The 26,316-nt window shown below is 43.7% G+C and overlaps 1 protein-coding gene across 1 annotated transcript in view; it reads left to right on the top strand.

Annotated features, from left to right (window-relative positions):
• Ryr3 (ryanodine receptor 3) overlaps nucleotides 1-26,316 on the top strand; it is a 517,407-nt gene that overhangs the window by 308,656 nt on the left and 182,435 nt on the right. The window contains exons 25-35 of the mRNA XM_058584663.1: nucleotides 462-609; nucleotides 1,435-1,640; nucleotides 2,192-2,366; nucleotides 8,946-9,154; nucleotides 10,603-10,778; nucleotides 11,665-11,701; nucleotides 13,237-13,400; nucleotides 16,425-16,590; nucleotides 20,150-20,236; nucleotides 20,637-20,863; nucleotides 22,243-23,038. Of these exons, the coding sequence (XP_058440646.1) occupies nucleotides 462-609; nucleotides 1,435-1,640; nucleotides 2,192-2,366; nucleotides 8,946-9,154; nucleotides 10,603-10,778; nucleotides 11,665-11,701; nucleotides 13,237-13,400; nucleotides 16,425-16,590; nucleotides 20,150-20,236; nucleotides 20,637-20,863; nucleotides 22,243-23,038 (2,391 nt within the window). The remainder of the gene's footprint in view (nucleotides 1-461; nucleotides 610-1,434; nucleotides 1,641-2,191; nucleotides 2,367-8,945; nucleotides 9,155-10,602; nucleotides 10,779-11,664; nucleotides 11,702-13,236; nucleotides 13,401-16,424; nucleotides 16,591-20,149; nucleotides 20,237-20,636; nucleotides 20,864-22,242; nucleotides 23,039-26,316) is intronic.

Raw genomic sequence — 26,316 nt, 5'->3', positions numbered from 1 at the left:
TCAGGTGTGTACTCTTGCAATGAGATGGACCCACTCTGGCTCTGCCACCTCTTCTGATGTTCCTTTACCAGGCCTTGTTAAAAGGCTCTTGTGAGGAGGCCATCACAGTCCATGGTGGCATGAATTTCTGGAGGGGAATAGTTATGCAAATCCTTTCTGCCTCACTTTGGGACTGGAGGTTTCTAACCAATTTTGTGACACTTCATTTTATTTGCAGGCTGGCACTACTAAAATGTGTTATTTAATGCTAGCTTTGAGCATTAGTAAAATTTTTCCATTTATACTCATTTAATCCTGAAGAGATGTGGCAAATATGTACATTGCTAAATATCAAGGCACATGGGGAAGAGCTAATAGACTGGTACAAGCCAGCCAGGCAGCCAGGAATGTGTGAGTGGGACGAGTTATTTGTAAAGTTGACATGTGTTTTCTTGGCACTTCTTTCCTGCGACTTCACATAGGATTTGAAGAACAAAAGAAATCCCCGTCTGGTGCCTTATGCGTTACTGGATGAGCGCACCAAGAAGTCCAACAGGGACAGCCTGCGAGAAGCTGTTCGGACGTTCATTGGTTATGGGTATAACATTGAGCCATCAGACCAAGAGCTAGGTAATGAGCTCAGATTATTTATTCTGGGCAAATTTTGCTAAATAGGCCCTCTTCTGGGAAAGTGCTAATTTTAAATGTGTCTTACTTGTACTATTAGGAATGGCATTTTTTTTAAATGGTGTATTTTCTTAAGGGGGGCAGTGGACCTCGTTTAATGTAAAGCATCATCACATTGATGTTTCCATGATAAGCCTTTCTGTGACCCAACTCCATGGGAAATACATCATCTTCTAGGGAAGCTAAGATTTTCAGAACACCTGGTCATAGAACCATGTCACCTTCTCTCTTGTTCTTTAAAGATACATCAGCTTACTTTTAGAACAAATAATCACATCTCCAAGAGTTGAATTCTATTGATGATTAAAATCACCAGCTTATAATTGATGAACATGATATTATTATTGTCCTTTACCCCAAGTGGTACCATAGGCCCCAGGGGCAGAATTAGAAGTGGCTTGCAGGATGGCTTTGGAATCGGACCTGGATCCAAATCTTTCACTCACTTAAATGAATGATTAACCCTCTCTGAGCCTCAATATTTATTTTTTATCTTTAACATAAAGACAGTATCACATTCAGAACTATTATGAGGACAGAGAGAGATGGCCTCTAATAGATCTGCTACATAATTATCACTCAGTAAAATGGGGTCTTGTTATGAGATGATGGTGACGATTGTTGTGCTATAAACAGGATGTTACAGTGCACAGTGGGAGCTCTGTGGCCATCTTGGTTGTCATCCAGTTCTTTTGAGGAATGCTACTTATTAAAAGACTATCTACTCTCTTTCCCTCTCACACCTTCTACTCGCTGTTCTCACAATAGCTGATCCAGCTGTGGAGAAAGTCAGCATAGACAAGATCCGATTTTTCCGGGTGGAGCGGTCATATGCAGTAAGGTCTGGAAAATGGTATTTTGAGTTTGAAGTGGTGACCGGAGGAGACATGCGAGTCGGCTGGGCAAGGCCAGGCTGTCGGCCTGACATTGAGCTGGGGGTTGATGACCAAGCCTTCGTGTTTGAAGGCAGCAGGGTGAGTCAGTATAGTATCCACAAATCCTCAATACAAGCTTTTCTTCTCCACACCTTTCCCTGGAGACTGAAAATACTGAGTGTCTGGATCTTAGGTCTCCAAGTGAGAGGCCCCCACCACTGGCTAAGGAGCACTGAATGAGCATGACCTAGTGATTGTTTCTTTGCTCTCTTCTGGCAAAGGTGAGGGCTATGCCCCAAATCGTTTTTATAATCACTTTCATATCTGTTTTTTCACCCAAGCCATCAGCTCCACTCCACTTGTTGAACACTGTGTAACTGTTATGCTGGATATGTTACCAATTTTCCCTGGATACTATCATAGATAACTAGGAATTAGGAAACTCGGGCCACCTTTTCTGATGAGCCTATATGTCTCAGTTTCATTTGATTGTAATACAGACCACTTCTCTCTGAGTTAACTATGTAGAGAGGTGTGATCTCATGGGATAATGTACCATGAACAGTTAGGAGACACTACTGTGTCCTTTCTCCAGTGGCGGGAGCTTCTAGGCCCTCCATTTCTCTAAGCCCTGGGGTCTTGTTTTGCAGGGCCAACGTTGGCATCAAGGGAGTGGGTATTTTGGGCGAACCTGGCAGCCAGGGGATGTAGTTGGTTGTATGATTAACCTGGATGATGCCTCCATGATCTTTACACTGAACGGGGAGCTGCTGATCACCAACAAAGGCTCTGAACTTGCCTTTGCTGACTACGAGATTGAGAATGGTAAGTCTACTTCCCTCTCCCATCCCAACTCCATGGGGTTCAAGGAAAACCCAGGGCTGAGGGGGCCTTTTACCTCCTTATTTGGAGTACATTCCCTTTGTATATTTGAAACTCTAATGGTAAAGACTACTCCTTATGCTTTCATTTTAAAAGAATCATGACAAATAATAATGATAGATAATATATAAATTCTAAACTTCCATATAGATCTCCTTCTACTTCCTTCCACCTTGGCATTCAGGGGGTTCCAGATTTTCCAGTATTACAAAGGAAATGCTCTTTGTATACAGATTAATGTTCTTGGCAGGAGAGAAAAATCAGGGAATTAAAGAATTATTCTGATTTGAATTATCATTCTGCATGTTTGTGTAATTGAACTTGATGATTTGATGAGAACCATTGAAACACGAAAGTTAGACTTAGTTGTTCCCTTGAATGAAATAGAATTTATTTTGAAATTCAAACATGCTGTGAAGCCAAAGCAGAGTTGTACTTATTAATGGCCATGAATAGACCACAATCAGCACAGTGCTTCCAGCTAGACAAAGGAACAGTTAGAGCTTGTTATTTCCTGTCTACATCACTGTGTTCCGTACGCAAGATTGCTGGCACATGGGGAGAGAAGCGTTGGACTGCAGGTCGGTGGACTTGCTCCTACCGAGCTGTGTGGCTCCCAGGGAATCTCCACTTGAGGCCTGGGTTTTACTTTCTGCATCTATACCAGGGAGTAAAAGGATAGATGAAATAAATTCCAGTGTTCTTCCCAGATATGAAATTCTGTGACAGTGACTTAATGCCTGCTGTGTGCAGGCCCCAGGGCTCAGTGCTGTGCCACTTTCTGCCTCTTGCTTACAGATGAGGAGAAGGCTTCTCTGAAACAGGTGACCTGGGCTCACACCCTGCCTCTTCCCCCATCTCCTCCATACTCTCTGGAGCCCCCAACATCCTAGTTGACTTTTTTAAAACCTCTTTGGGCCTCATTTCCCCCCTCTGTAAATGATTAGGGCTGCTTGTAGCTCTCAATGTCTGAGACATTACAAAAGAAGCAGTCCCCACCTAGAAAGCAAGAGAGCACAAATATGAAACCATGTACATGTAATGTAAATGTTCTTTATTTGCAGAATGTATTAAGTTTTGTAAGTGACTTTCACACTCTTTGCATTATTGCAATGTGCTTATCCAATTATACCTTTTAAGAGCTCTAAAGATATTTGAGGGAATAGAAAGGTGGAAATTCAATATATTTTCCTAGAGAAACAAGAAATACTAACACCTGATGGGGTCGTGTTTTAATGCCTTCTGAAGGGATTTAAAAATCAGAAGTTTTAAAGAAAACATTCTATTTTGGGAGACAGGTGGGGAAACATTGCTGGCAGGAGTGTCTTGTGTGCTGGTTCAGAGGTAAAGGAGAGGGAGGGCTGTAGGTGGCCATCAGAGCAGTGTAGAAGGGCCATTGCACCTGTGCAATGCTGCCTCCTGGAGGCCAGGAGGAAAATGAAAAACTGGAATGTTGGAGTTCATCCCCAACAAAAGAAGCTCCCTGGGATAGAAAGAATCAAGAGACTGAGGACCTTTCCCTGGCTTTACCATTGAATGAACTAGAAGACATAACTTGTCTGTTAGTCTTTGGGTCAACTGTTAGGAGGAGATAAGAATTTTCTGTGCTGTGCCAAGTGATGAGAACTTTGTAAAGTCCAAGTGTGGCTCATGTCAGACCAGAATCAAAAAATGCAACCTCACAAGAAGCTGGGATGTGTATGGTCTAAAGCAAATGAAAATGCAAGTAGTAGCAGTATTAGGGGGCTTGTTTTCTGTTTGTAGACCAAATAAGATGAAAATATGAAAAGGTGATTAATAATGCAAAGCTTCAAATTATAAATAGCAAGTGACTAGTACAGAATGAAAGTTCTGTGTGAATGATCTTTGAATTGAAAGTTGAATAAAGAGTGTGCCCTCTGTAGAAGCATATTCCAATCAGAGGATGCCATGAGACTAATGATGTGGCATTGGGGAACTTCAGCAGAGGACAGGACAGTAGGAGAATGGAAGATTTCTGTATGGAATTCACAGATGGTAGAGCTGGACAGTTAGATGAGGTGCAGGTTACAGTCTAAACACGAAGACTCGGACCTCCCCTCCAAGAAACTATTGTCTCATCTGGGCTAAACACCCTTGGATTTCACCCTCTGGGAAACAGGGAGCTGATACAAGGTTTGAGCAGAGAAATGCTATAAAGGAAGAGATATTTCAGGGTAGCTCTGCTTTCTGCGATTATCTGTGTTATAATGAAAAAGAGATGCCTCATATGCCCTTTGTGGATGGGGACATGATTTGACCTTCAGAATAACAAAGTCTATTATTAGGAAGCTATTTTATAATAGAATTGTACTGTAATATGTTCATGCATTATACTGTAGCATTGTATCACACTTTAATAACATAGCGACAAGATAATTGGAAGGCTCTTTCAGTTATATGATAGCTCAGGAGTTGGCAGAGGGACAGCTGAAAGGAAGATGACATGCTATTCTTTGATAACAACAGCCCAGAGGCCTGGAATAACCATAGCATCTCTGTTCTCTGCAGAATATGGAAAGAGGCAGCAATTCTTGCCTTGAGTTGTTAGGGAAACCATCTGTTGGAAATAAACATTTTATGCACTGTGGCCCCCATATATGCTTGCTCTATGTGCTTACGTTCTGGTTGCTAGCACGTCAGCCTTGATTCAAGCCATTACCCCCATGGGAAGTCATGAGCCCTTTGGAGGAAGGACTAGGAGTCGACATTACACTTTATGGCATTTATTTATAAGTTGTCCTCTTTGTTCTCTTCTACATCATGGATAATATGCACTTATCTGCCTCATTAGAATTTTTCTAATCAATGCCCCATCCCAGTGTCTGCCCAGGACCACCACAGTTCTGTATTGTCATGTAAAGGTATGTGGAAGCTTAGAAGCCTCCAAGGTGTCAGCCTTCTGTTTTCCTCCATTTAAAGGAGAGAAAGATACAGTCCTTAGCATTTTGCCAGACCTTAGAATGTTGACATCTAGAAGAAGCTTCAGTGTGGTCCCCTGAGGGCCATCCTCATCCTGCTGCAGCTTCCATGTCTGCAGGGGCAGCCTCCTGGGCTCTTCCTGTCCATTGGCCTATCTGGGTTTAACAGATCCCTCAGCTCTGTGGACAGCTCTTTGGGAAGCAGAAAATGAAACAAGTTTGTAGGAAGTGTCACTGACATCTGCATGCACACACTGGTGCCAAGGGGCTCTGCCATGCTTTCTCCAGATAGGGACTGTACTTCAGGAAGTGACCATGGCAGGGGAGCATGATTCTTCCTGTGTTTTACAAGGGGTGTGACCATCGCTGGATTGCCCCTGAACTCCTCCTTCTCCAGGCTTAGGAGGAAATGCAAAGGGATGAGCAAAACGTGTAATGCTGGAGTGAGACTCGGAAATACCCATAAATGGTCTGGGGCCACCACTCTCCAGGATCTCAGCTTTCCCGCTACTGGTAGTGATTCTTCTCCATGACTTTCTTCAGTGAAAAGTGAATTGAAAATGGATCCAACATTTGGGTTTTCTGGAGAACGGGTTTCTTTCCAAGCTCCCAAATTATAAAAAGTTGACCAACCTTCTATGTCTCTTCCTAATCACAAAACCAGGGTGAGGCCTTATAATACCACATTTATCAGAACTTGGCACCCTCTGTGAAACATAAATGCATGTGTTCTTGCTGTTTCTTTCCTGGAACAATACCTCTGTATTTATCTGGGCTCAAGATGATGCCATTTGGAAGATTCTCCTCAAACCTCTTCAAAAACATCAGCATAATCACATCTATTAGCCTGCATAGAGGAAGGGGGATTTCTTTACCCCTTTTATATTTCTTTTATTTCTCCATTCTCATCTGAGGCTGTGGGCCAATTGAGTTGTGGGCAAAATGCAAATCCTTGTTTATGACAGTGTTCATAATTTAATGCCATATGATCTTGCCAAATGGGTCCTTTTATTCAGATTCACTCTAGAGAGTCAGTGGCCACCTGTATGCAGGTAGCCCTTTTCCTCTGCTGGGCCTGGGGTGCTCTGTGGTTATGGGTCTGCAGCTAACTAATCTAGAAGCAAACTGGTCAACTACATGACAAAATGATTTGCAAAGGGAAGTGAGAGTTAGTCACAAAGCAAGTTGGAGTAGGTAAGAATTCAAAAACAGGCATCCTGGCTTCAGTCCCTCTTATTTTCTCTGGAATCCTGCTAAAGCAGCTTTGTTCACACACTGGTTCTATAGTTTTCCAGGTAACAAATAGGTGAGGGAATTGTTCAACTTTCTAAACCCTTATGTTAAATCATAATAATGAGTGCTGACATTAAGAAAGTGTTTGATAAGTACTAGTTGTGGTTTAGTACATCACTGCTGCCCACCCCCATCTACCTACCATGCAGAGTTATAAAGTTACATGAAGCTTTAATACCTCAGGTAAAGAGGTTCTAGAAATGGAACCTCTTGCCAGGTGAAGGGAGCTGTTGCAAGTGTCCAGTTGTCACATCTTCCTCAGGAAAAATTGTAGCAGTGTTCTGAATTTCTCTTTTCTGACTCCTTGGGTTTAGCTTCTCTTCTGCTTCACAAAGCTTCCCCAGCTGTGCCCACTTAGCCCCCAGGAGGTCTCTAACACTTGCCTTCCATTGCTCTCCCATCCCTGGCCTCCGTTGGCCCTGCTTTCTCCCCTGCAGAGAGGACTTCTGCCTACAGGGAAAGCGCTTCACTGTGTAATGAGTGCAGCCCTTTGCCCTAGGACACAACTGCTGTTTAAATCTGGGGCATTTGTCCCCTACAACATTCTCTTCCTCTCCTGCATGTTGACTGGCTGCTGGACTGTGACTCAGAGGGTACAAGATCATATTCCATTTTGTCACTCACCCTTCTTGTGACCTTGGTCGGGTCTGATGGCTCCTCAAGTCATTCATTTTTTATCCTCAGTAAAGTGTTATCCCCTCTGCTGATGCTTAATAGTAATGAGTTGAAATTCCTTAGAGAAAAGACTTTTGGCTTTTCTACAATCTACAATCTACAAAAGATCGTAGATGCCCCCTAAATTGGCCTTTAAATTTCCCCTGAAAGAGCACACTACCCTAGGAGCAGTGCCTCTTATTTTGGGGGGTGGGGTAGGCTTCAACCCTTGCTTTAGTCAGCCACCTCAGAGCTGTCCCCTCCCTCCTAAGCACTTGCCACAGCCTCAGCTGGCCGCCAGCTGCCCGCCTCCCACATCCTCCCAAATCCAAGATAATTAGAGCTTTCCCTGCTTTGCTGATTTGTTGGTCCACAATTATGATTTATAAATAACCCACAAAGAAGAATGCCAAACAACTTGAACTTCTATTTGGGTCTATTCTGAATAGTAATTTTAAATATGATCAGGATATAGAAGTGAGCTCAGAGAGATGAACGTAGCTGTAGGAAGGACGAGAGGAGTTTTCTCTGGCTCTTCACGAAACTCTTGCTCTCCTGCTTAGGTGAGGAAGACAGCAGCAGGCTGGGAGGAGGGGAGTGCATGGACAGCAAAATTTTAATTCCAGCATTTAAAACTTCTTAGCACCATGCTCTCAGAACATGAAGCACCACTGGACCTCACATCTCACTAAGGAGGACACTGAAGCCCAGAAAAGTTAGGGGATTTGCTCCAACTCATTCTTTCTTAAAAAATAAATTTTATTGTATATATTTAAGGTATACAGCAATGTCCTGAGACATGTAAAAGGTTCTATAATTTTAAAAACTAGCATGCATTATCTCACTTAGTCATGTCTTTTGTTTTTTGTTTTCTGCTCAATATATCATTCTTTTGGAGGGGTGGGGAAAGGGAGGTACCAGGGATTCAATTCAGAGGCACTCAGCTGCTGTGCCACATCCCCAGCCCTATTTTGTATTTTATTTAGAGACAGGGTCTTACTGAGTTGCTTAGTACCTTGCCATTGAACTTTGAACTCATGACCCTCCTGCCTCAGCCTCCCAAACAGCTGAGATGACAGGTGTGCATCACCATGCACAGCCAATATGTCATTCTTTAGGTTTGTTGTTTTGTTGTTGATAGCATTTAAAATTTTCAAGGGCCTACGGTCAATTGTAAATAAGGCATACATAAAGAATTTTACTTGTTCTTTTTACTAGTTTTTCTTTTCCAGTTCATTTTTATTTGCATCTTAAGAATAATCTTGGCTGGGATTGTGGCTCAGTGGTAATGTACTTGCCTAGCATATGTGAGGCACTGGGTTCGATCCTAAGCACCATATATAAATAAATGAATAAAGGTATTTTGTCCATCAACAAATAAAATTTTTGTTAAAAAAATAATAATCTTGGCTAAATGATGGTTTTTACCAAATCAGTTTGAAACAAACTCACTGAACTTTCTCACACACCAAAGGCAGAGGTCATCTCTAGGTGGCCTCTTGTTGTTGACAATATGTGCCAGGAAGAAAGGTAAAGGCTAGCATCCCATCTTTCCTATTGGGACTCAAAGGTCGGGTGTCCTCAGGCTTCCTGGGACAGGCCTGTGAGCTGGAGCAGGACTCTCTCCGTTCCGCAGGCTTCGTGCCCATCTGCTCTCTGGGGCTGTCTCAGATCGGTCGCATGAATCTCGGGATGGATGCCAGTACCTTCAAGTTTTATACCATGTGTGGCCTCCAAGAGGGCTTTGAGCCTTTTGCTGTCAACATGAACCGAGATGTTGCAATGTGGTTCAGCAAGCGCCTCCCAACGTTTGTCAATGTACCGAAGGATCATCCACACATCGAGGTAACATTACGCATCATGGGTGGCCCTGGCAAGGCAGGTTGGCCAAGGCACTAAGCTCCCCTAATGCTCCTGACAAAGGCAGATGCTTACCTAAGTCCATGCCCTGGCTGCCTATGGGCCACCTCCTGCTGGCTCTCACTGCCACAGGCTCCTTACCACAGCTGCAGGCTTCTTAATTGGGACAGCTTAGTGACCTCTTAAGAAAAGCAACGGCCTGTCCATTCAGATTGGTCCCCAAGTCTTGAGGCCATTTGGTCTTCTGTAGACATTCCTATACTGTTATTGCCATAGTAACATGGTACCCACAGACCTTTCATAGTGTTTTCTTCTGAAGTGCAATATTTGCTCTCAAGATTACATCCTGAACAGGCAGGTTCTTATATGCTTATTGTAAGGAGCTTAAGTTGGGTCCTGGTTCTATATTTACTGACAGCTATTTTGCCCCTGCCCCCTGTTTTTCCTGTGGTGAGTACAGGTAGAAAAGTGCTGATAAAAAGCTGAACATATCACTTCGTTGCGGCATCCCTTGGGGCAAATTCAGTGTCTTGCTTCAGCCTGACTCTGGGTGCCCTTAACTTACCCTCAGGTCTGAATTCAACAAGCACCAGCTCTTAACCCCCACTGCCGCTCCCAGTCTTGAGACTTTTCTCTACTTCCTCCCAGGCCATCACTTTAAAAAGTTGACTCTTAACTTTGGGAATTCATGAACCCCTTTGACAAACTGATAGAATCTAGATGCCCTCCACTTAGGAAAAAACACAAAGTGCACACTCACAGCCCCCATAAGAACAAAAGAGAACATAAGAATGTTGTACAGCAATCAGGAGAGATCAGATTATAAGAAAGTTATAATTACTCTCTCAGTTCACTTCCTCCTTCTCTACACAGACAGTTTTGATCTTTCCTCTCCAACTCACTGCCTGCAGTGCTTGTGCCCCAGAACCTGGAAATGCCTCAGGATTATTCAAGCAGGCTATGGGAGCCTCAGTTCTCAGGTGGCAGCAACTGTGGCAGAAATGGGAGCCCAGCTAAGGAGGGGAGGGTGTCCTCCATGGGAGCTGAATGTCTCTTCTTAAGCTTCAGGCTTTTTGCATCCTCTCCCTTAGATTTCTCATGCCGAGTCACAAGGGAAATTTTTTATTTTAGCCACTTGCCCCTGCCTTTGTGGATATCATTCTACATCATCCAGTTATTGCCCCCTTTTCTGCAATTTATTCTCTACCTTTGGCCTTGAGATGAACCCAGTGGTCATGTTTTTAGATCTCTAATTTCTCCAGCCAGGGCCCAAGTAATAATGAGAATCATGGTTCGGGTAGCACTGGTGACAGTGTTCACCCATAGTTTGCAGAATGCCTTGCTGTATGTTATATATGTCAACAAGAGAAAGAGGGACAGGGTCAAGGTCAGGCCCTTCGATATGTCAGGGTAAGGACTTATGTTGTTTCCAGGTTGTGAGGATTGATGGCACCATGGATAGCCCTCCATGCCTCAAGGTGACCCACAAGACGTTTGGAACACAGAATAGTAATGCCAACATGATCTACTGCCGGCTGAGCATGCCCGTTGAGTGCCACTCCTCCTTCAGCCACAGCCCCTGTCTGGACAGTGAAGCTTTCCAGAAAAGGTGAGGGTGAAGCCTGTGGCTTGTCAATGGTGCTCATGTGCCTGCTCTAGAACTGGCATCTGATTACTCTCCACCTGAGCTCAAGAACTCCATGCATGGTTCCCCTGCTCTGTCAGGCAAAGAAATGCGATGTGTGTGCGCATGCGTGCATACAAGGACAGGTGTGTGTTGGTACACCACGTAATTTAGGGACCCATAAAACTGAACAGTCGGGCTTTGTGCAGAAGTTTCAGCTCTTTTGGAGCTCTCTGAGCCCAAGACTCCCTGCTGACCACGATTCCTGTTTGGGGATGAGAGGAAGGTGATTACATGAGAGGGTGCAGTGGCACTACAGCCGTGTGAAGTTAGAAGTTTCTGGAGACACACGCTGCTGCCTTTGCTAGCCCATGGGCATTGTGCAGTGCTCCAGCTGTGCCACTCACTTGTGAGCAATATGACTTCTTCCTTTCGGATAAGGAATGGATTTTTTTTGCTCTCTCCCCCCCCCCCCCCCGTTGATGTCTATTTTTAACCATTGATGTATGTCTGCCATCTGGACTTGTCCTGTCCAGGTCTCCGGTAGCATTTCACTGTCTCCCAAGCTTTCAAACAAAAGCAGCCGCTTGAGAGAACAGGATAATCCATCTGAAGTTACTGCAATCTCTCCATCCTCTTCAGCTCTAACTCATCATCTGAGCTGAGGGACGAGAACTAGAAGTCGCAGCTCTCCCTTGTGGTAGCAGCTTACAAAGGAACAAGTCCCAAGGCCAATTGCAATCACTTGTGTAGAGAAAACAGCCAGTTTCCTAAGCTTGCCTTGATCATTAAAGGTAGATCAATTGCCTGTCAGAACTGTGGGATTCTCTATACAACTGAATAACTAAAACATGGATTATCTTCCCCCCAGGAAACAGATGCAAGAAATACTCTCTCATACAACAACAGTAAGTAAATGTGCTCAATTATGGTTTTAATTATTTGATTCTTTGCTGTGCCTGGTAATAAGCCCCTTACAGCAAAGATCCATCTAGAGATCTTCTTTAATTGCCAATTACTCTGTCTTTTAATATCCATCTTGATGATTCCAGAACATGTCTGTGGCATTTCTCAAATGAGGGAAAGAAAGATAGTCATTCAGTCCAAAGCAGAAACTTACCTGGAGCTCCTAATTGGGCTTCACTTTGTACTTGGTGCCCATTTGTCATCAGAGACCCTACACTGCCTTTCTGATTAAGATGAGCATCCATTACAAGGCTCTCCATTAAACGCTTCTATTTGTTCTTCTGTGTAAACATGAGTCAGCTCCCCTATGTCTCTGTACAATGCCAGCACTAATGTTGAAAGCGATAAAATGAGAAGGAGCAGAAGCCAGCCCAGAGATGGAAGCTACTTTCAATCCCTTCTCCATAGCTAGACAGAAGCCAGAAAGAATTACTTCCTAATTTTTTTCACTCTTCTTTAGCATCTGCCCCTCAAAAAAAAAAAAAAAAGTATGGAGGAAATGCATGTGTTGCCCCTTCTACAGAAGTTCTCCTGCAGTCCTGAGTTCATAGGTTAAACACCAGGAGTAAGATTCCCTCTGTACAACTCACACACTTACTTGTGGGCAGACATTGTGTTAGGCACATGGTGTAATCCTTTCATTTAATCTCCATTTGATTATTTAAAGTTAATTTACTTGGCAACCCCACGAGAGAGGCTACTATGCACAGTATTGTGTGCAGAAAGCATGAGGGTCAGAGTAACTGATTGCAAAAATTCAAGCCTAGGTTGTTCTGGCTGGCTCTTTTGCCTCCCAGTCAGGAAAATTTGTCAGACTATAAGTAAAAGTTACTGGATTAAGCATAAATCTGCTCATTCTCCCAAGGAACACGAAGAAGTCATCCCTTTCCTCTCTGCTCTAGCAATGATGGCCTCACAGATGGCATGACCCTCACCAAGAGCCACTGTCCTTTCCAGCACTGTCTGTGGTTGGGCATGATGCCACACAAAGCAGGTTGCTTGGGACAGGGGAGTTTTTTTCTTTTCCCACTTCTTTTTCAAGACTTTCCAAAGCAAGCAAACAAAAAATACCTTGGACTTTCTTGCAGAAGTAGAAAGGAATAGAAATGTTCTGGCTGTTCTCTCTCTGAGGTTGAGGACTGTGCTATCCTGCCCTGCAGCCCAGGGCGGCCTGGTGCCCAGGAAAGGTTAGGGTTCTGAGCTGACCACTCTGAGAAAAGATGCCACAGACTCCCCCAACAGAATCTCCTGATCTCATATCTGGTGTCTTTCTGGGGGACAGGTGGCAGTGTAAATGCTCACTGCTCCAGGTGCTGCTAAAGCCAAGCAGAAAAGAGAGAAATTAGGAAATCAGCATCTCTATTCAGCCCTCAGTCCAAGTCCAGAGTGTAGTGTGCGCTTCTTCATAAAAGAGGGCCAAGTGCCCCCACACACACACACTGAGGGCCGCTCACCTCTCTCTGTTGTCCCTGCACAGCAGTGCTACTATGCCATTCGCATCTTCGCTGGACAGGACCCGTCCTGCGTCTGGGTTGGATGGGTGACTCCAGACTATCACTTGTACAGTGAAAAGTTTGACCTGAACAAAAACTGCACAGTCACTGTCACTCTGGGGGATGAAAGAGGCCGGGTCCATGAAAGGTAAGGGGGTTCCCAAGAGGCAGCATTGGCCACTGGGCTCCCCACTCCCTCCTCCCAGCAGTCTTTCCCCTTCCATTCCACCCTGAAGCCCCAACGAAGCAGGCATCCCAGCCTGCCTTAAAAGGGGAGCATGGAGTGCAGGCTTAATATCCCTAAGGAAACCGGGGAGGGGGCCGTTTGCTTTGACACCGAGAAGGTGTTTAGTGAAAACCGGGGGTAATTTTATCATGCCTTTAAACCATGACCCACGGATGAAAGATAAAGATAGGTAATTGTGGTCTGAGGTCCCTCTCAGTTTTCTTCATGACTTTCAGGCAGTCCCAGTTTCTACAACATCAGAACAAGACAGAGAAAAATCCCTGGGTATTTGAGAGAAGCCAGTTCAGAAATAATAAAAAGATGTATCACATGACATAACCATTGATAAACTCAGAACTGCTCATCCCAAAAGTTTTTAATAACTAAACACATAAAGAATATAAAAGAGCCAGGCGCAGTGGTGCATGCCTATAACAGCAGCAGCTCAGGAGAATCATGAGTTCAAAGCCAGCCTCAGCAACAGCAAGGCACTAAGCAACTCAGTGAGACTCTGTCACTAAATAAAATACAGAAAATAGAACTGGGGATGTGGCTCAGTGGTTGAGTGCCCCTGAGTTCAATTCCCGGTGCTCAAAAAATAAAAACATAAAAAAGATTAACAGATTTATTAGTAATTACCACTGAATAGACCTTAGGGCTCTTAAGGGAGAACATGTCTTAGGCACACTTGTGCCTTTCCACTGTCCATTGGTACTGTTGTCAGAATACTTGGCTACTTGTTCCCCACAGGTCACTTATAAGACTGTATCTTATGGTCATCGTGTTCCCACCTTTGTGGGGTATGAGAGCATCTTTCCTGAACAGCCACAGATAGAAATTTGATAAGTTGTTTCTCAAACTGGTCTTTCCTCCCTATAAGTCAGGAGCATTTTGCAGTCAATGCTCTTTAAATGATACTAGGGGCCAGTTGTAGCCATAGTTACTGTCCTGAGGGACCCATGTGGGCACATAGTTATGAGCGAAGGCTCTGAAAACAAATTTACATGCTTACTAGATTTAAAACTAGATCCCAGTACTTATTAGCAGTGCGACCTTGAATCGGTCACTTGACTTTCCTGGGCTTTGATTTCCTCATCATCTATCAAGTGAGAATATTAGTCATAAAATTTTATGAGTATAAAATGAGTAATTTGTTGAAAAATGCTTAATGCACTGCCTCACCTCAAGCACTCAATAAATACTATGATTGTTGTTGCCATTTTTAAATTCCCATCATGTTAAGAGAGTCAGAATAGATATTAAAAGCAACATATGGCTTAAGTTGGAAAGGAAAATATATGAAAACAATTGACCAATTTAGGTTTTTGTTCTTCAGCCAGAAGAAAAAAAAAAGGTAGAAATGCCCATCTCATTTGAGTTTATTGCTCCTGTTCTCTGGCTCTGCCACACCAGATGCACCACTTGATTTATCTGAACGACACTGACCACATTTATTGTGACATTTAACTGACCTGTTAGCTCCTAGAACAAGACCTAGTGTATGGTAGGTGCTCAGTAATTCTTGGTTCTTTGTCCTACATAATAAGCAATAGGTACAGGATCGATTTTCAGATGTTCTGGGGCATTTTTAATTTGGGCTCCTTAAAATATGTCCAAATCCTACCACTTCACATTCCTACAGATTTAATACATTATTAATTGAATTCTGTATTAGCCATCAATGTATTTAGAAATTCATTCACTAAAACAAACATTAATAACATGACTGCAGTTTGGTTTTTATAGATGTAATGATGGCTATTACTCTTTGGAAGAGGCAGTTAGTTCTGGCGCCAGCCTTCAGGCATTCGTGTTGAACAAAAGCCCCATTGTTGTTATCCCAGATTGGAGGAGAGGAATTCAGGACTATGGAGGGGATCTCCACTCCCAGGAGATCCTTGAACTAGTAAAAACCTTAAATAATCCAACCCTGGGTTTTCCAAATGAGAACCAGTCCAGAGAGGCAAAGCTGTATTCAGAGGGTGCTGTGTTCCAAGGCCTGTCCACCAAGACTGAATGCAGTCTCCCTCCTCCACACTGCTGAGGGCCACAACAGGAAACCACGCTGATCCGCATAGATGGACCTCAGCATGTTTGAAGGGCCTACTCCAGCATTAAGTATAGGGTTCATCTCTCATTTAACCTGAGAAAAGTCACATCATGCTACTTCAAGGGCCTGGGTCCCTCAGACGTTGTATCCCAGGATGAACTTACACAGAATTGACTGCCTCTTGCCACAGCCCATCATGAGGGGCTCTGGGAATCACCTCAGCCACCACACATCTTCTCTAAAGCTCACCCAGAGTATGAAGTCCCACAATTAAGGGGTCAGGCTTTGGAGTTATTATAGTTTGTTTTAAGTGTAGATAGCTATTTTGGACAACAAGTTGGTGGATATCCAGTGATGTAGGAAGGCAACTGCCTGGGAGCTGGGAAGATCAAGGCTGTGTGGGAAGTGGAAGGGCATCAGAGAGAAACTGGACTGACTTTCCAGATTCAGACTGGCCATCCTAAAGAATACAGGCAGAGTTTCGTATGTCTTATTGAGTTTTGCCCATTTACCAGACTGGGATTCTGAACAGATTTTTATTTCTGCATCTTACACCCAATCCCCTTATAAATTTGCCCAAAGTAGTTACATTCTCTGTGCCTTAGTTTTCTATCAACACTAAAGTAGGAATATTATCATCCTCATTATCTGTTTCACAAAGGTGTTATCTGTTTAACAAAGGTGAATAGATACTGAGTCAGGAATGCTCTTTGGAAAGGGGTAGCCTTCTAGACTTCCATATCCCTAAATAGAGTGGCTCACACATAAATTAATTCTTAAATGAATTAATTAAACCTTCATAGGGGGGCTTGTGAGGCAAATCACTTCTGAGTTTTGATTGCAAACCACCCAGTCCAGATTCCGTGCCTTCCCCCGTCTCTCTCTCTGGCTCCCAGTGTGAAACGCAGCAACTGCTACATGGTCTGGGGCGGGGACATTGTGGCCAGTTCCCAAAGATCAAGTCGGAGTAACGTGGACCTGGAGATTGGCTGCCTCGTGGATCTGGCAATGGGCATGTTGTCCTTCTCAGCCAATGGGAAAGAACTCGGCACCTGCTACCAGGTAGGGACAGCTTCTGGAGCTGTGACAGCATTGTCCCAGGTCTGGTCAATATGGCTGGGTTCCTCTTCTTTTCCATATGCAGTATCTTCATCACACTGCATCCAGTGGATAAGCCTGTGTGGTCCACGATCCATTTAAGACAGAAAATAAACACAAAGCAACTCTATTTTGTACTGAGGGAAAATAGTATTTCTTATCATGTCATAAAATCATATTGTGCTAGTCATATCAAATCAATAAGGGGAGAAATGCTTTCTTTAATGATGAGCTCTGAAAGGTCATTCATTTGTTTCACAGATTTATCTCTTCCACCTTTATGTTACCTTTGCCACTCAATGCACAAGATTCAAAAAGTAAACAAACTTCTATGCTAAAAATAGAAACCTATGGAAACTAATTTGCTATGTGTTCCCTTTGCAAAAGGTTTATTCATATTCCCTACAAATACCTTACATGATCCTTTAAGAATATATTTATGTAAATCAAGTGTTTTCCTATTTCGTGGACGGTGAACCTTCACATAACTGCAGGAAAAGCTTCAGTGATACACATGTAGGTTTAAATATCATTAACCACAAAATGCCTCATCTCTTCATCCTTGATGGCCAGATGAGCTCTTGGAAAGGCCCCTTATCACATCTTCCTCCTTGAGGTTTTGCAATGAATGATAGCACAGCAAAAGATTTAAGAGAGATCACAGAAAGAAACCTGTCAAACCAAGCATTTCTCAAATTATTTGACCAAGAAAACCATTATGTTAACTTTGACAATTAGTAAAATTCTATGAACCTACAGTTCCACAGAGCCTCCCATGGGAAATGCTAAGTTGAAGAGTTGAATTTCTATGTTAAACACTTACAATGGATGCTCCAGTTTGAGATGGAAGAGCTTTCTCCCATTGAGAATAGTCAGGAAAGTATTCATTACAAGAAATCTTAATTTTTAAGAGAAATGTTCTAAATTGAAGAAATAGCCCAAGAAGCATTATGGCAATAGGGAAGTATAAGCAATGGGCAGAATAGCCAGGGACTTTTATAATTAATGGTGAGAAATTCATTTGGAAATAGGTTGACTTAGATAGGAATTGGGGAACTATTGAAGGTTTCTGAGCAGGAGAGTTACATGCAGTGTTTAAGGAAGCCAACAGTCTTCCAGGGTCACCAGCGGATCAAAATACCCTCTTATACGATGAATAGAAATCCTGATTCTTCAATCAGACGCAGGTTACAGCCTTTCAACAGCCAGCCATCTGGCCTTTGGTTGGAGAGATGGAGCCAGATGGGCAGCAAAGTATGAAAGGTCCATTCACTGAGAGGATTGACGGACCCTGGCTGGGGGCTAGGGCAGCCTGCTGGCCCCAGGCCCAGATACCTTGCTCCTCCAGCAGTCCCCACTCCTCCTCCTGCTGAAGAGTAGAATCACCCACACTTGGCAAGCTTGGTCCAGCAGCTGGGGCCCACCAGGCCATTTCCAGAAAGAGCCATCTGTGAAGCCAGGCTATGCAGCCAAAGTAAAGTGTTCTAGTACTTTCGTACAATTCCACGTCCCCTGGTCCCAAGACCCTTGAGAAAATTTCTTATATACATTACTACCGTCCTTCAGAATCCATTAGCTTTTTCCCATTAACTTCTGAAATGAGTTGAACTGAAGGGTCCTCCCTGAGCTGCGGAGAATTATAGAGCATCTAATAACTTTTAAACCTAGTTGGGCTTTGGAGATCTACAAATATCAGTGATTTTTTTTAATGTGGCTTTCACAACAGCAGCAACTTGCCTGCCTCAGGGAAGAGCCTACTATGTTGAGGAGATGTTAAAAACAAGAACAGGATCTCTGCCAGCTTCATCCCATCTTTCACAATGGTCCCTGGGTTATGCTAGGCTGGACGGTTGTCCTCTTTGAACTGAGCCTTGGCATCCCGCCTCCTCTACTCTATACACACAAATCTTGTTTACTCTGCTCGTGGTCCCAGTCTTGCCTCCTGCCCTAAGAAATGCTGCTGGAGGTGGGAAAGTGTTGGGGCTCTGCCAGGGACCTTGGGGAAGCTCACACGGAGCCAGCCCCTTCTCATTCCTGGCGAGACAGTAACATGTCCAGCCATGCATCTGGTCCCTGGCAGTGGGATCATTGTTATTCTGCAGCTGTAGCCATTTTCATTTTTCAATTATCTCAAGAGGAACAGGCCAGCAATATTGATACACTGGCTTTCAATTCAGAAAGGACCAGTAACCAAAATAATGACAGAAAGATTCCCTCAAACAATGTTTCTAGACCTCCCTATTAACATAGTGCTGTGCAATTTGAAAACCTTTTTCTGTTGCACTTAATGCAATCAGCAGAGAAATGAGAACTGAAATGTACCTTCAAGAGATAACCCCCGAGATTGCCACGCCAGCCACACACCTCCAAGGACGGAGCCAGCTGTAATATTCAGACTTACCAGAGGGCTTAGTTTTCGATTCTGGCCAGCTCCTATGCCCTGACCTTCACACATGATTAGAAACAGTGTCTATTACTATAAGTACAAAACAGATCAGCCGGTGATAAAAAGGAACCTTGACTACGCGAAAGGAAAAATGTCCATAGTGTGTCATGGCAGCTGGGACTCACTACTCATTCCATAGGAATAGAATCTCCTTGCCCAGCAGAGGAGCCCTTTGAAGGCAGAGGCCACCTCTCATGTTAGAAATAAAACTATCCCAGGATATCCTAAATGTACTTTGTCCCTTTGGGGAGTTGGAAGACGGGCCTGGAGGTTGACTGAGTTATGAAGTTTTCAGGAGCTAGTCCTGAGGGACCAGAAAACATCCCACCTCCCTTAGGATGTGGCTTCTGAACTGGTTTGCTTTAGCTCCCTGTAGGAAGCCTTTGAATGCATGCACTTATCTCTCCCCATTAGCACAGACTCATGGGTATCTTCCCAGTCCAGATAAAGTCTTCTCAGCCACTGCTCTACTTGCTGAAGGCTACAATGGCAAGTTGTTATAGATGACACATTTGGTATTTGAGAAATCTGGTTTCTAGTTCATAGAGACAATCCCTACCTCTTAGCCAAAGTCAGAATAGCAGAACAGTCTCCCTGGCCTTGCTTGAACCATGTGGATTTGCCTTCAGAGATAAGCCCGAGTCACCACTCGCCCTCAATGATCATCTCTAGATTGATGTGATGACCTACAATGCTGCCAGGTGCCTGTGCCCTGCAAGGAACAGCACACTTTGTCACTCAGCATCCAGTAGCAGGGGTCAATGTTTCTAGACCTCCCTATTAAAATAGTGGTGAGGTAGTGGCTCCTCCCCTGACTGCCCCTGAGCACAAGCAAAAGCTGCTGGCTGCAGGTCCCTGAGAGATGAGGCAAATGGTTATGAGTCTATTCAGTCCAGAGCAGAGAGAGTGTTGAAGGTGGTGAACAGTGACAGCTTCCATTAAGAGACACCAGGTCGCTGAGAATTCCCAAGCATGGAGAATGACAGCCTGTGCGGCATCCTCTTTCATCTGAAATTAAAATGAGAGCATTGACTGGAATAGCTCTGGGCAAACTTCTCGATTTGTTCTGGTTTCCAGGTGGAGCCCAATACCAAAGTATTTCCAGCAGTCTTCCTGCAGCCTACAAGCACTTCTTTGTTTCAATTTGAACTTGGGAAGCTGAAGGTATTTATCTGTTCCCTCATCTAATAGCCATGACTAGAGAAAGCAGTATTGACCATGAGGAGGGAAATCTCTCACTTCTCATTTGTGTCCCCCCCTCCTTCTTCCGGCCCCTCCCCCAGGCCCTAATGTTTGCCTGTGAAATTCAGATGACAGAACATGCATTCTCATTTTCTCCTTCTCTTACCTCTTCTAGGTGTTGAAAGGATTAATTAATGCTTATAGAACCCATTGTGCAAGGTCTTAATTAATGCTGGTGAAGCCCTGAGAGGTCCCCTGGACACACATGTCTAATTTACACTCACCATATTGGTTATCATGGGCCAGGTGCATAATCCAGCAACTGAGACTCTCCATATTGCATGTATATTTTCTTCTCTGATGTCTCTTCACCTTGTCCCAGAATGCAATGCCCTTGTCTGCGGCCATATTTAAGAGTGAAGAGAAGAATCCAGTCCCACAGTGTCCACCTCGGCTGGATGTCCAAACCATCCAGCCTGTGCTCTGGAGTCGCATGCCAAACAGCTTCCTGAAAGTAGAGACAGAGCGGGTGAGCGAGCGCCATGGCTGGGTGGTGCAGTGCCTGGAGCCCCTGCAGATGATGGCACTCCACATCCCTGAGGAGAACAGGTACTAGAGGGGCCCACAAAGGAAGGGCACGCCAAGCATTCTCACTGGACTCTGCTCAGCTCCAAGATGATTGATTTCCCCAGTGCCTCAGCGTCTATTCTTTACTCCCCCACTTCCATTATTCATTTAGAAACAGCAGGAAATGCACTGATGTGCCTGCTACAGAGGCTTAGTGCAGCTTCTAGTGCCTCGAATCAGGGAACATTTCTATGCCTGTCATTAAAACCAAATGACCCTGAAACAAAAATGAGGCATGCCTGGCTTGACTTAGAGAATCATGAATCAGGCTGCTGGTGTTCCCTTGTTAAAAGGCTCTCATAGATTGTGGCCTGGGTTCAATCCCAGCACTGTCAGCTCTCTGACTGTGTGTCCTTGGGTGTGTTACCTCATGCACTCATAGCCTCAGTCTCCTCAGCCATGCTGTGAGAGAAGAGTCCACCCAAAGTATTGCTGGGAGGGAAAAGAATGATATTGCATAGATAAAATCTAGTACAGTTTCTAGACATAGTGAGAATTAAATAAGTCTTATTGTGAATGTTGTTATCCCTTGATGTCTTCCCAAAAAGCAGAATAATATGGAGAGAGTGGCAGCATTGCTGCCTGCATATTTCCCAGTTAGATATGTCCTTGGGTCATGGGTAGCAGCAGGTAGGCAAGTTCAGGGAAGCAGAAGAGATGCCCAGCCAAGCAAGCCAATTTCAAGGGTCCCCCATTCCATGATGAAGATGAAGACAAAATTAAGATCTAAGCAGATATCAGAACCAAAGACCTCATCTCACAAACACAGATTTAAAAAAAAAATAGACTTCTAAAGTTGGGAAGGGAAAATTGAACTGGCTTATGACAACTTGTCATAAGAAAAGAAATTTAGAAAGTGTTTCCTCTCTGGATAAGAATGCAGGTGAGTTTGTTTTTAGGGGAAGGTAGAGTGAAGGTTGTACATAAGATGTAGATACATTGACAGAGGACTCCAGGTACACATCTGAGGGGCTTTTATATCAAGAAATGGAGGATCCACTTGAACCTACAAATAAGAGGAGCAAGTTAGCTTGTCATGTACCTAAATGTTTTTCTGCTTGGGGCTTTGGGGTTTTCCCTGATGAGGGAAACTTGCATATTTGGCAAACCAGTGTCTTAAGTTTTGTAGGGTTTTTGAGAGCCTCATAGTTAGATATGGTGGATTGGTGGGGGTTAGGATGTGGACTGAAGCCAAGAGAGGAGTGATAACCAATTAAAGGAAACATGGCAGAGACTCCCACATCCTCTACCCCTCTGCCTTTGTGAGGCTGGTTAAAGCCCTGGGCATTCAGACAGTGAGACTGCTGGATTCTGGCGCATTCTTCTTGCCATGAGGTGGTTGATTGCTTGTTCATCCTCAGGTGTGTGGACATCCTGGAGCTCTGTGAGCAGGAGGACCTGATGCAATTCCATTACCACACACTGAGGCTGTACAGCGCCGTGTGTGCCCTAGGAAATAGCCGGGTAGCCTATGCCCTGTGCAGCCACGTGGACCTCTCGCAGCTCTTCTATACCATTGACAACAAGTACCTCCCTGGCCTCCTTCGATCCGGATTCTATGACCTGCTCATTAGCATCCACCTGGCCAATGCTAAGGAGAGGAAACTGATGATGAAGAATGAATACATCATCCCCATCACCAGCACCACCAGGAACATCCGCCTGTACCCAGATGAGTCCAAGAGGCACGGACTGCCAGGGGTGGGCCTGCGGACGTGCCTCAAGCCAGGCTTCAGGTTCTCCACCCCTTGTTTTGTGGTAACCAGTGAGGAGCACCAGAAGCAGAGCCCCGAGATTCCCCTGGAGATTCTCAAGACGAAGGCACTGAGTATGCTAACCGAGGCGGTGCACTGTAGTGGAGCCCACATCCGAGACCCTGTCGGGGGTTCTGTGGAGTTCCAGTTTGTGCCTGTGCTGAAGCTCATTGGAACCCTGTTGGTCATGGGCGTGTTTGATGATGATGATGTCCGTCAGATTCTCCTCCTGATTGATCCCTCTGTGTTTGGGGAGCACAGTGGAGAGTCAGAAGAGGGAGCAGAAAAGGAGGAAGTGACCCAGGTGGAAGAGAAGGCAGTGGAGGCTGGGGAGAAGACCAGCAAGGAGCCTCCAATCAAAGGCCTGCTGCAGACCCGATTGCCAGAGTCCGTCAAGCTGCAGGTAACTCTGAACAACAAAGCTCCTGTGTGTTGGAAAGGGCCTGGGTGGGAGAGAGCACAGCCGGGCTGATAGGAGGGACAGTGGGCATGGGCATCAACCCACTGCTGAAAGAGTCCTGCATCCACACTCAAAGACCTGGAGCTTGTGGGCAATGCTTGTTTCTGACGTGGAATATATTCCTCATGTCTCCCCATGCCAAATGAAAATGCTGATTTGGTCAATAAGGCAGATGTTTTAGAAATGTTTTCTGCTAACAGTGATAAGTTTGCCCTTATCTTTTTTTTTTTTTTTTTTTTTTTTTTTTTTAATTTTTTATTGTGGGTTGTTCAAAACATTACAAATTTCTTGACATATCATATTCCACACTTTGATTCTAGTGGGTTATGAACTCCCACCTTCACCCCATACACAGATTGCAGATTCACATCAGTTACACATCCATTGATTTACAAATTGCCATACTAGTGTCTGTTGTGCTCCGCTGCCTTTCCCATCATCCACCCTCCCCCCTCCCCACCTCTCCCCTCCCCTCCCCTCCTCTCTCTCTACCCCCTCCACTGTATAACCCTGAGGGTCTCCTTCCATTACCGTGCAATTTACCTTCTCTCTCCCTTTCCCTCCCACCTCTCATCCCTGTTAAATGTTAATCTTCTTCTCCTGTTCTTCGTCCCTACTCTGTTCTTAGTTACTTTCCTTATATCAAAGAAGACATTTGGCATTTGTTTTTTAGGGATTGGCTAGCTTCACTTAGCATAATCTGCTCTAATGCCATCCATTTCCCTGTAAATTCTATGATTTTGTCATTTTTTAATGCAGAGTAATACTCCATTGTGTATAAATGCCACATTTTTTTTATCCATTCGTCTATTGAAGGGCATCTAGGTTGGTTCCACAGTCTTGCTATTGTGAACTGTGCTGCTATGAACATCGATGTAGCAGTGTCCCTGTAGCATGCCCTTTTTAGGTCTTTAGGGAATAGACCAAGAAGGGGAATAGCTGGGTCAAATGGTGGCTCCATTCCCAGCTTTCCAAGAAATCTCCATACTGCTTTCCAAATTGGCTGCACCAATCTGCAGTCCCACCAGCAATGTACAAGTGTACCCTTTTCCCCACATCCTCGCCAGCACTTGTTGTTGTTTGACTTCCTAATGGCTGCCAATCTTACTGGAGTGAGATGGTATCTTAGGGTGGTTTTGATTTGCATTTCTCTGACAGCTAGAGATGTTGAGCATTTTTTCATGTACTTGTTGATTGACTGTATGTCCTCCTCTGTGAAGTGTCTGTTCAGGTCCTTGGCCCATTTGTTGATTGGGTTGTTTGTTCTCTTATTGTCTAATTTTTTGAGTTCTTTGTATACTCTGGATATTAGGGCTCTATCTGAAGTGTGAGGAGTAAAGATTTGTTCCCAGGATGTAGGCTCCCTATTTACCTCTCTTATTGTTTCTTTTGCTGAGAAAAAACTTCTTAGTTTGAGTAAGTCCCATTTGTTGATTCTAGTTATTAACTTTTGTGCTATGGGTGTCCTATTGAGGAATTTGGAGCCCGACCCCACTGACTGTAGATCGTAGCCAACTTTTTCTTCTATCAGACGGCGCGTCTCTGATTTGATATCAAGTTCCTTGATCCATTTTGAATTCACTTTTGTGCATGGCGAGAGAAAGGGATTCAGTTTCATTTTGTTGCATATGGATTTCCAGTTTTCCCAGCACCATTTGTTGAAGATGCTATCCTTCCTCCATTGCATGCTTTTAGCCCCTTTATCAAATATAAGATAGTTGTAGTTTTGTGGATTGGTTTCTGTGTCCTCTATTCTGTACCATTGGTCCACACGCCTGTTTTGGTACCAGTACCATGCTGTTTTTGTTACTATTGCTCTGTAGTATAGTTTGAAGTCTGGTATCGCTATACCGCCTGATTCACACTTCTTGCTTAGCATTGTTTTTGCTATTCTGGGTCTTTTATTTTTCCATATGAATTTCATGATTGCTTTCTCTATTTCTACAAGAAATGCCATTGGGATTTTGATTGGCATTGCATTAAACCTATAGAGAACTTTTGGTAATATCGCCATTTTGATGATGTTAGTTCTGCCTATCCATGAACAGGGTATATTTTTCCATCTTCTAAGATCTTCTTCTATTTCTCTCTTTAGGGTTCTGTAGTTTTCATTGTATAAGTCTTTCACCTCTTTTGTTAGGTTGATTCCCAAGTATTTTATTTTTTTTGAAGATATTTTGAATGGAGTGGTTGTCCTCATTTCCATTTCAGAGGATTTGTCGCTGATATACAGGAATGCCTTTGATTTATGCGTGTTGATTTTAAATCCTGCCACTTTGCTGAATTCATTTATTAGCTCTAATAGTTTCTTTGTAGAGCCTTTTGGGTCTGCTAGATATAGAATCATATCATCTGCAAATAGTGATAATTTAATTTCTTCTTTTCCTATTTTTATGCCTTTAATTTCTTTCGTCTGTCTAATTGCTCTGGCCAGTGTTTCGAGAACTATGTTGAAGAGAAGTGGAGAGAGAGGGCATCCCTGTCTTGTTCCAGATTTTAGAGGGAATGCCTTCAGTTTTTCTCCATTCAGAATAATGCTAGCCTGAGGCTTAGCATAGATTGCTTTTACAATATTGAGGTATGTTCCTGTTATCCCTAGTTTTTCTAGAGTTTTGAACATAAAGGGATGCTGTACTTTGTCAAATGCTTTTTCCGCATCTATCGAGATGATCATATGGTTCTTATTTTTAAGTCTATTGATGTGGTGAATAACATTTATTGATTTCCGTATATTGAACCAGCCTTGCATCCCAGGGATGAATCCTACTTGATCATGGTGTACAATTTTTTTTATATGTTTTTGTATCCGATTCGCCAGAATTTTATTGAGGATTTTTGCATCTAGGTTCATTAGAGATATTGGTCTGTAGTTTTCTTTCTTTGAAGTGTCTTTGTCTGGTTTAGGTATCAGGGTGATGTTGGCCTCATAGAATGAATTTGGAAGTTCTCCCTCCTTTTCTATTTCCTGAAGTAGCTTGAAAAGTATTGGTATTAGTTGTTCTTTAAAGGTTTTGTAAAATTCTGCTGTATACCCATCGGGACCTGGGCTTTTCTTAGTTGGTAGTCTTTTGATGGTTTCTTCTATCTCCTCAATTGATATTGGTCTGTTTAGGTTTTCTATATCCTCCTGACTCAATCTGGGCAGATCATATGACTTAAGAAATTTATCTATGCCTTCACTATCTTCTAATTTATTGGAGTATAAGGATTCAAAATAGTTT

The sequence above is a fragment of the Marmota monax genome, unplaced genomic scaffold (assembly GCF_021218885.2).
Source record: "Marmota monax isolate L192 unplaced genomic scaffold, Marmota_monax_Labrador192_F-V1.1 WCK01_AAM20220418_F8-fsc00001, whole genome shotgun sequence".
NCBI lineage: Eukaryota > Metazoa > Chordata > Mammalia > Rodentia > Sciuridae > Marmota > Marmota monax.
This window is presented reverse-complemented; position numbering and strand designations above follow the sequence as displayed.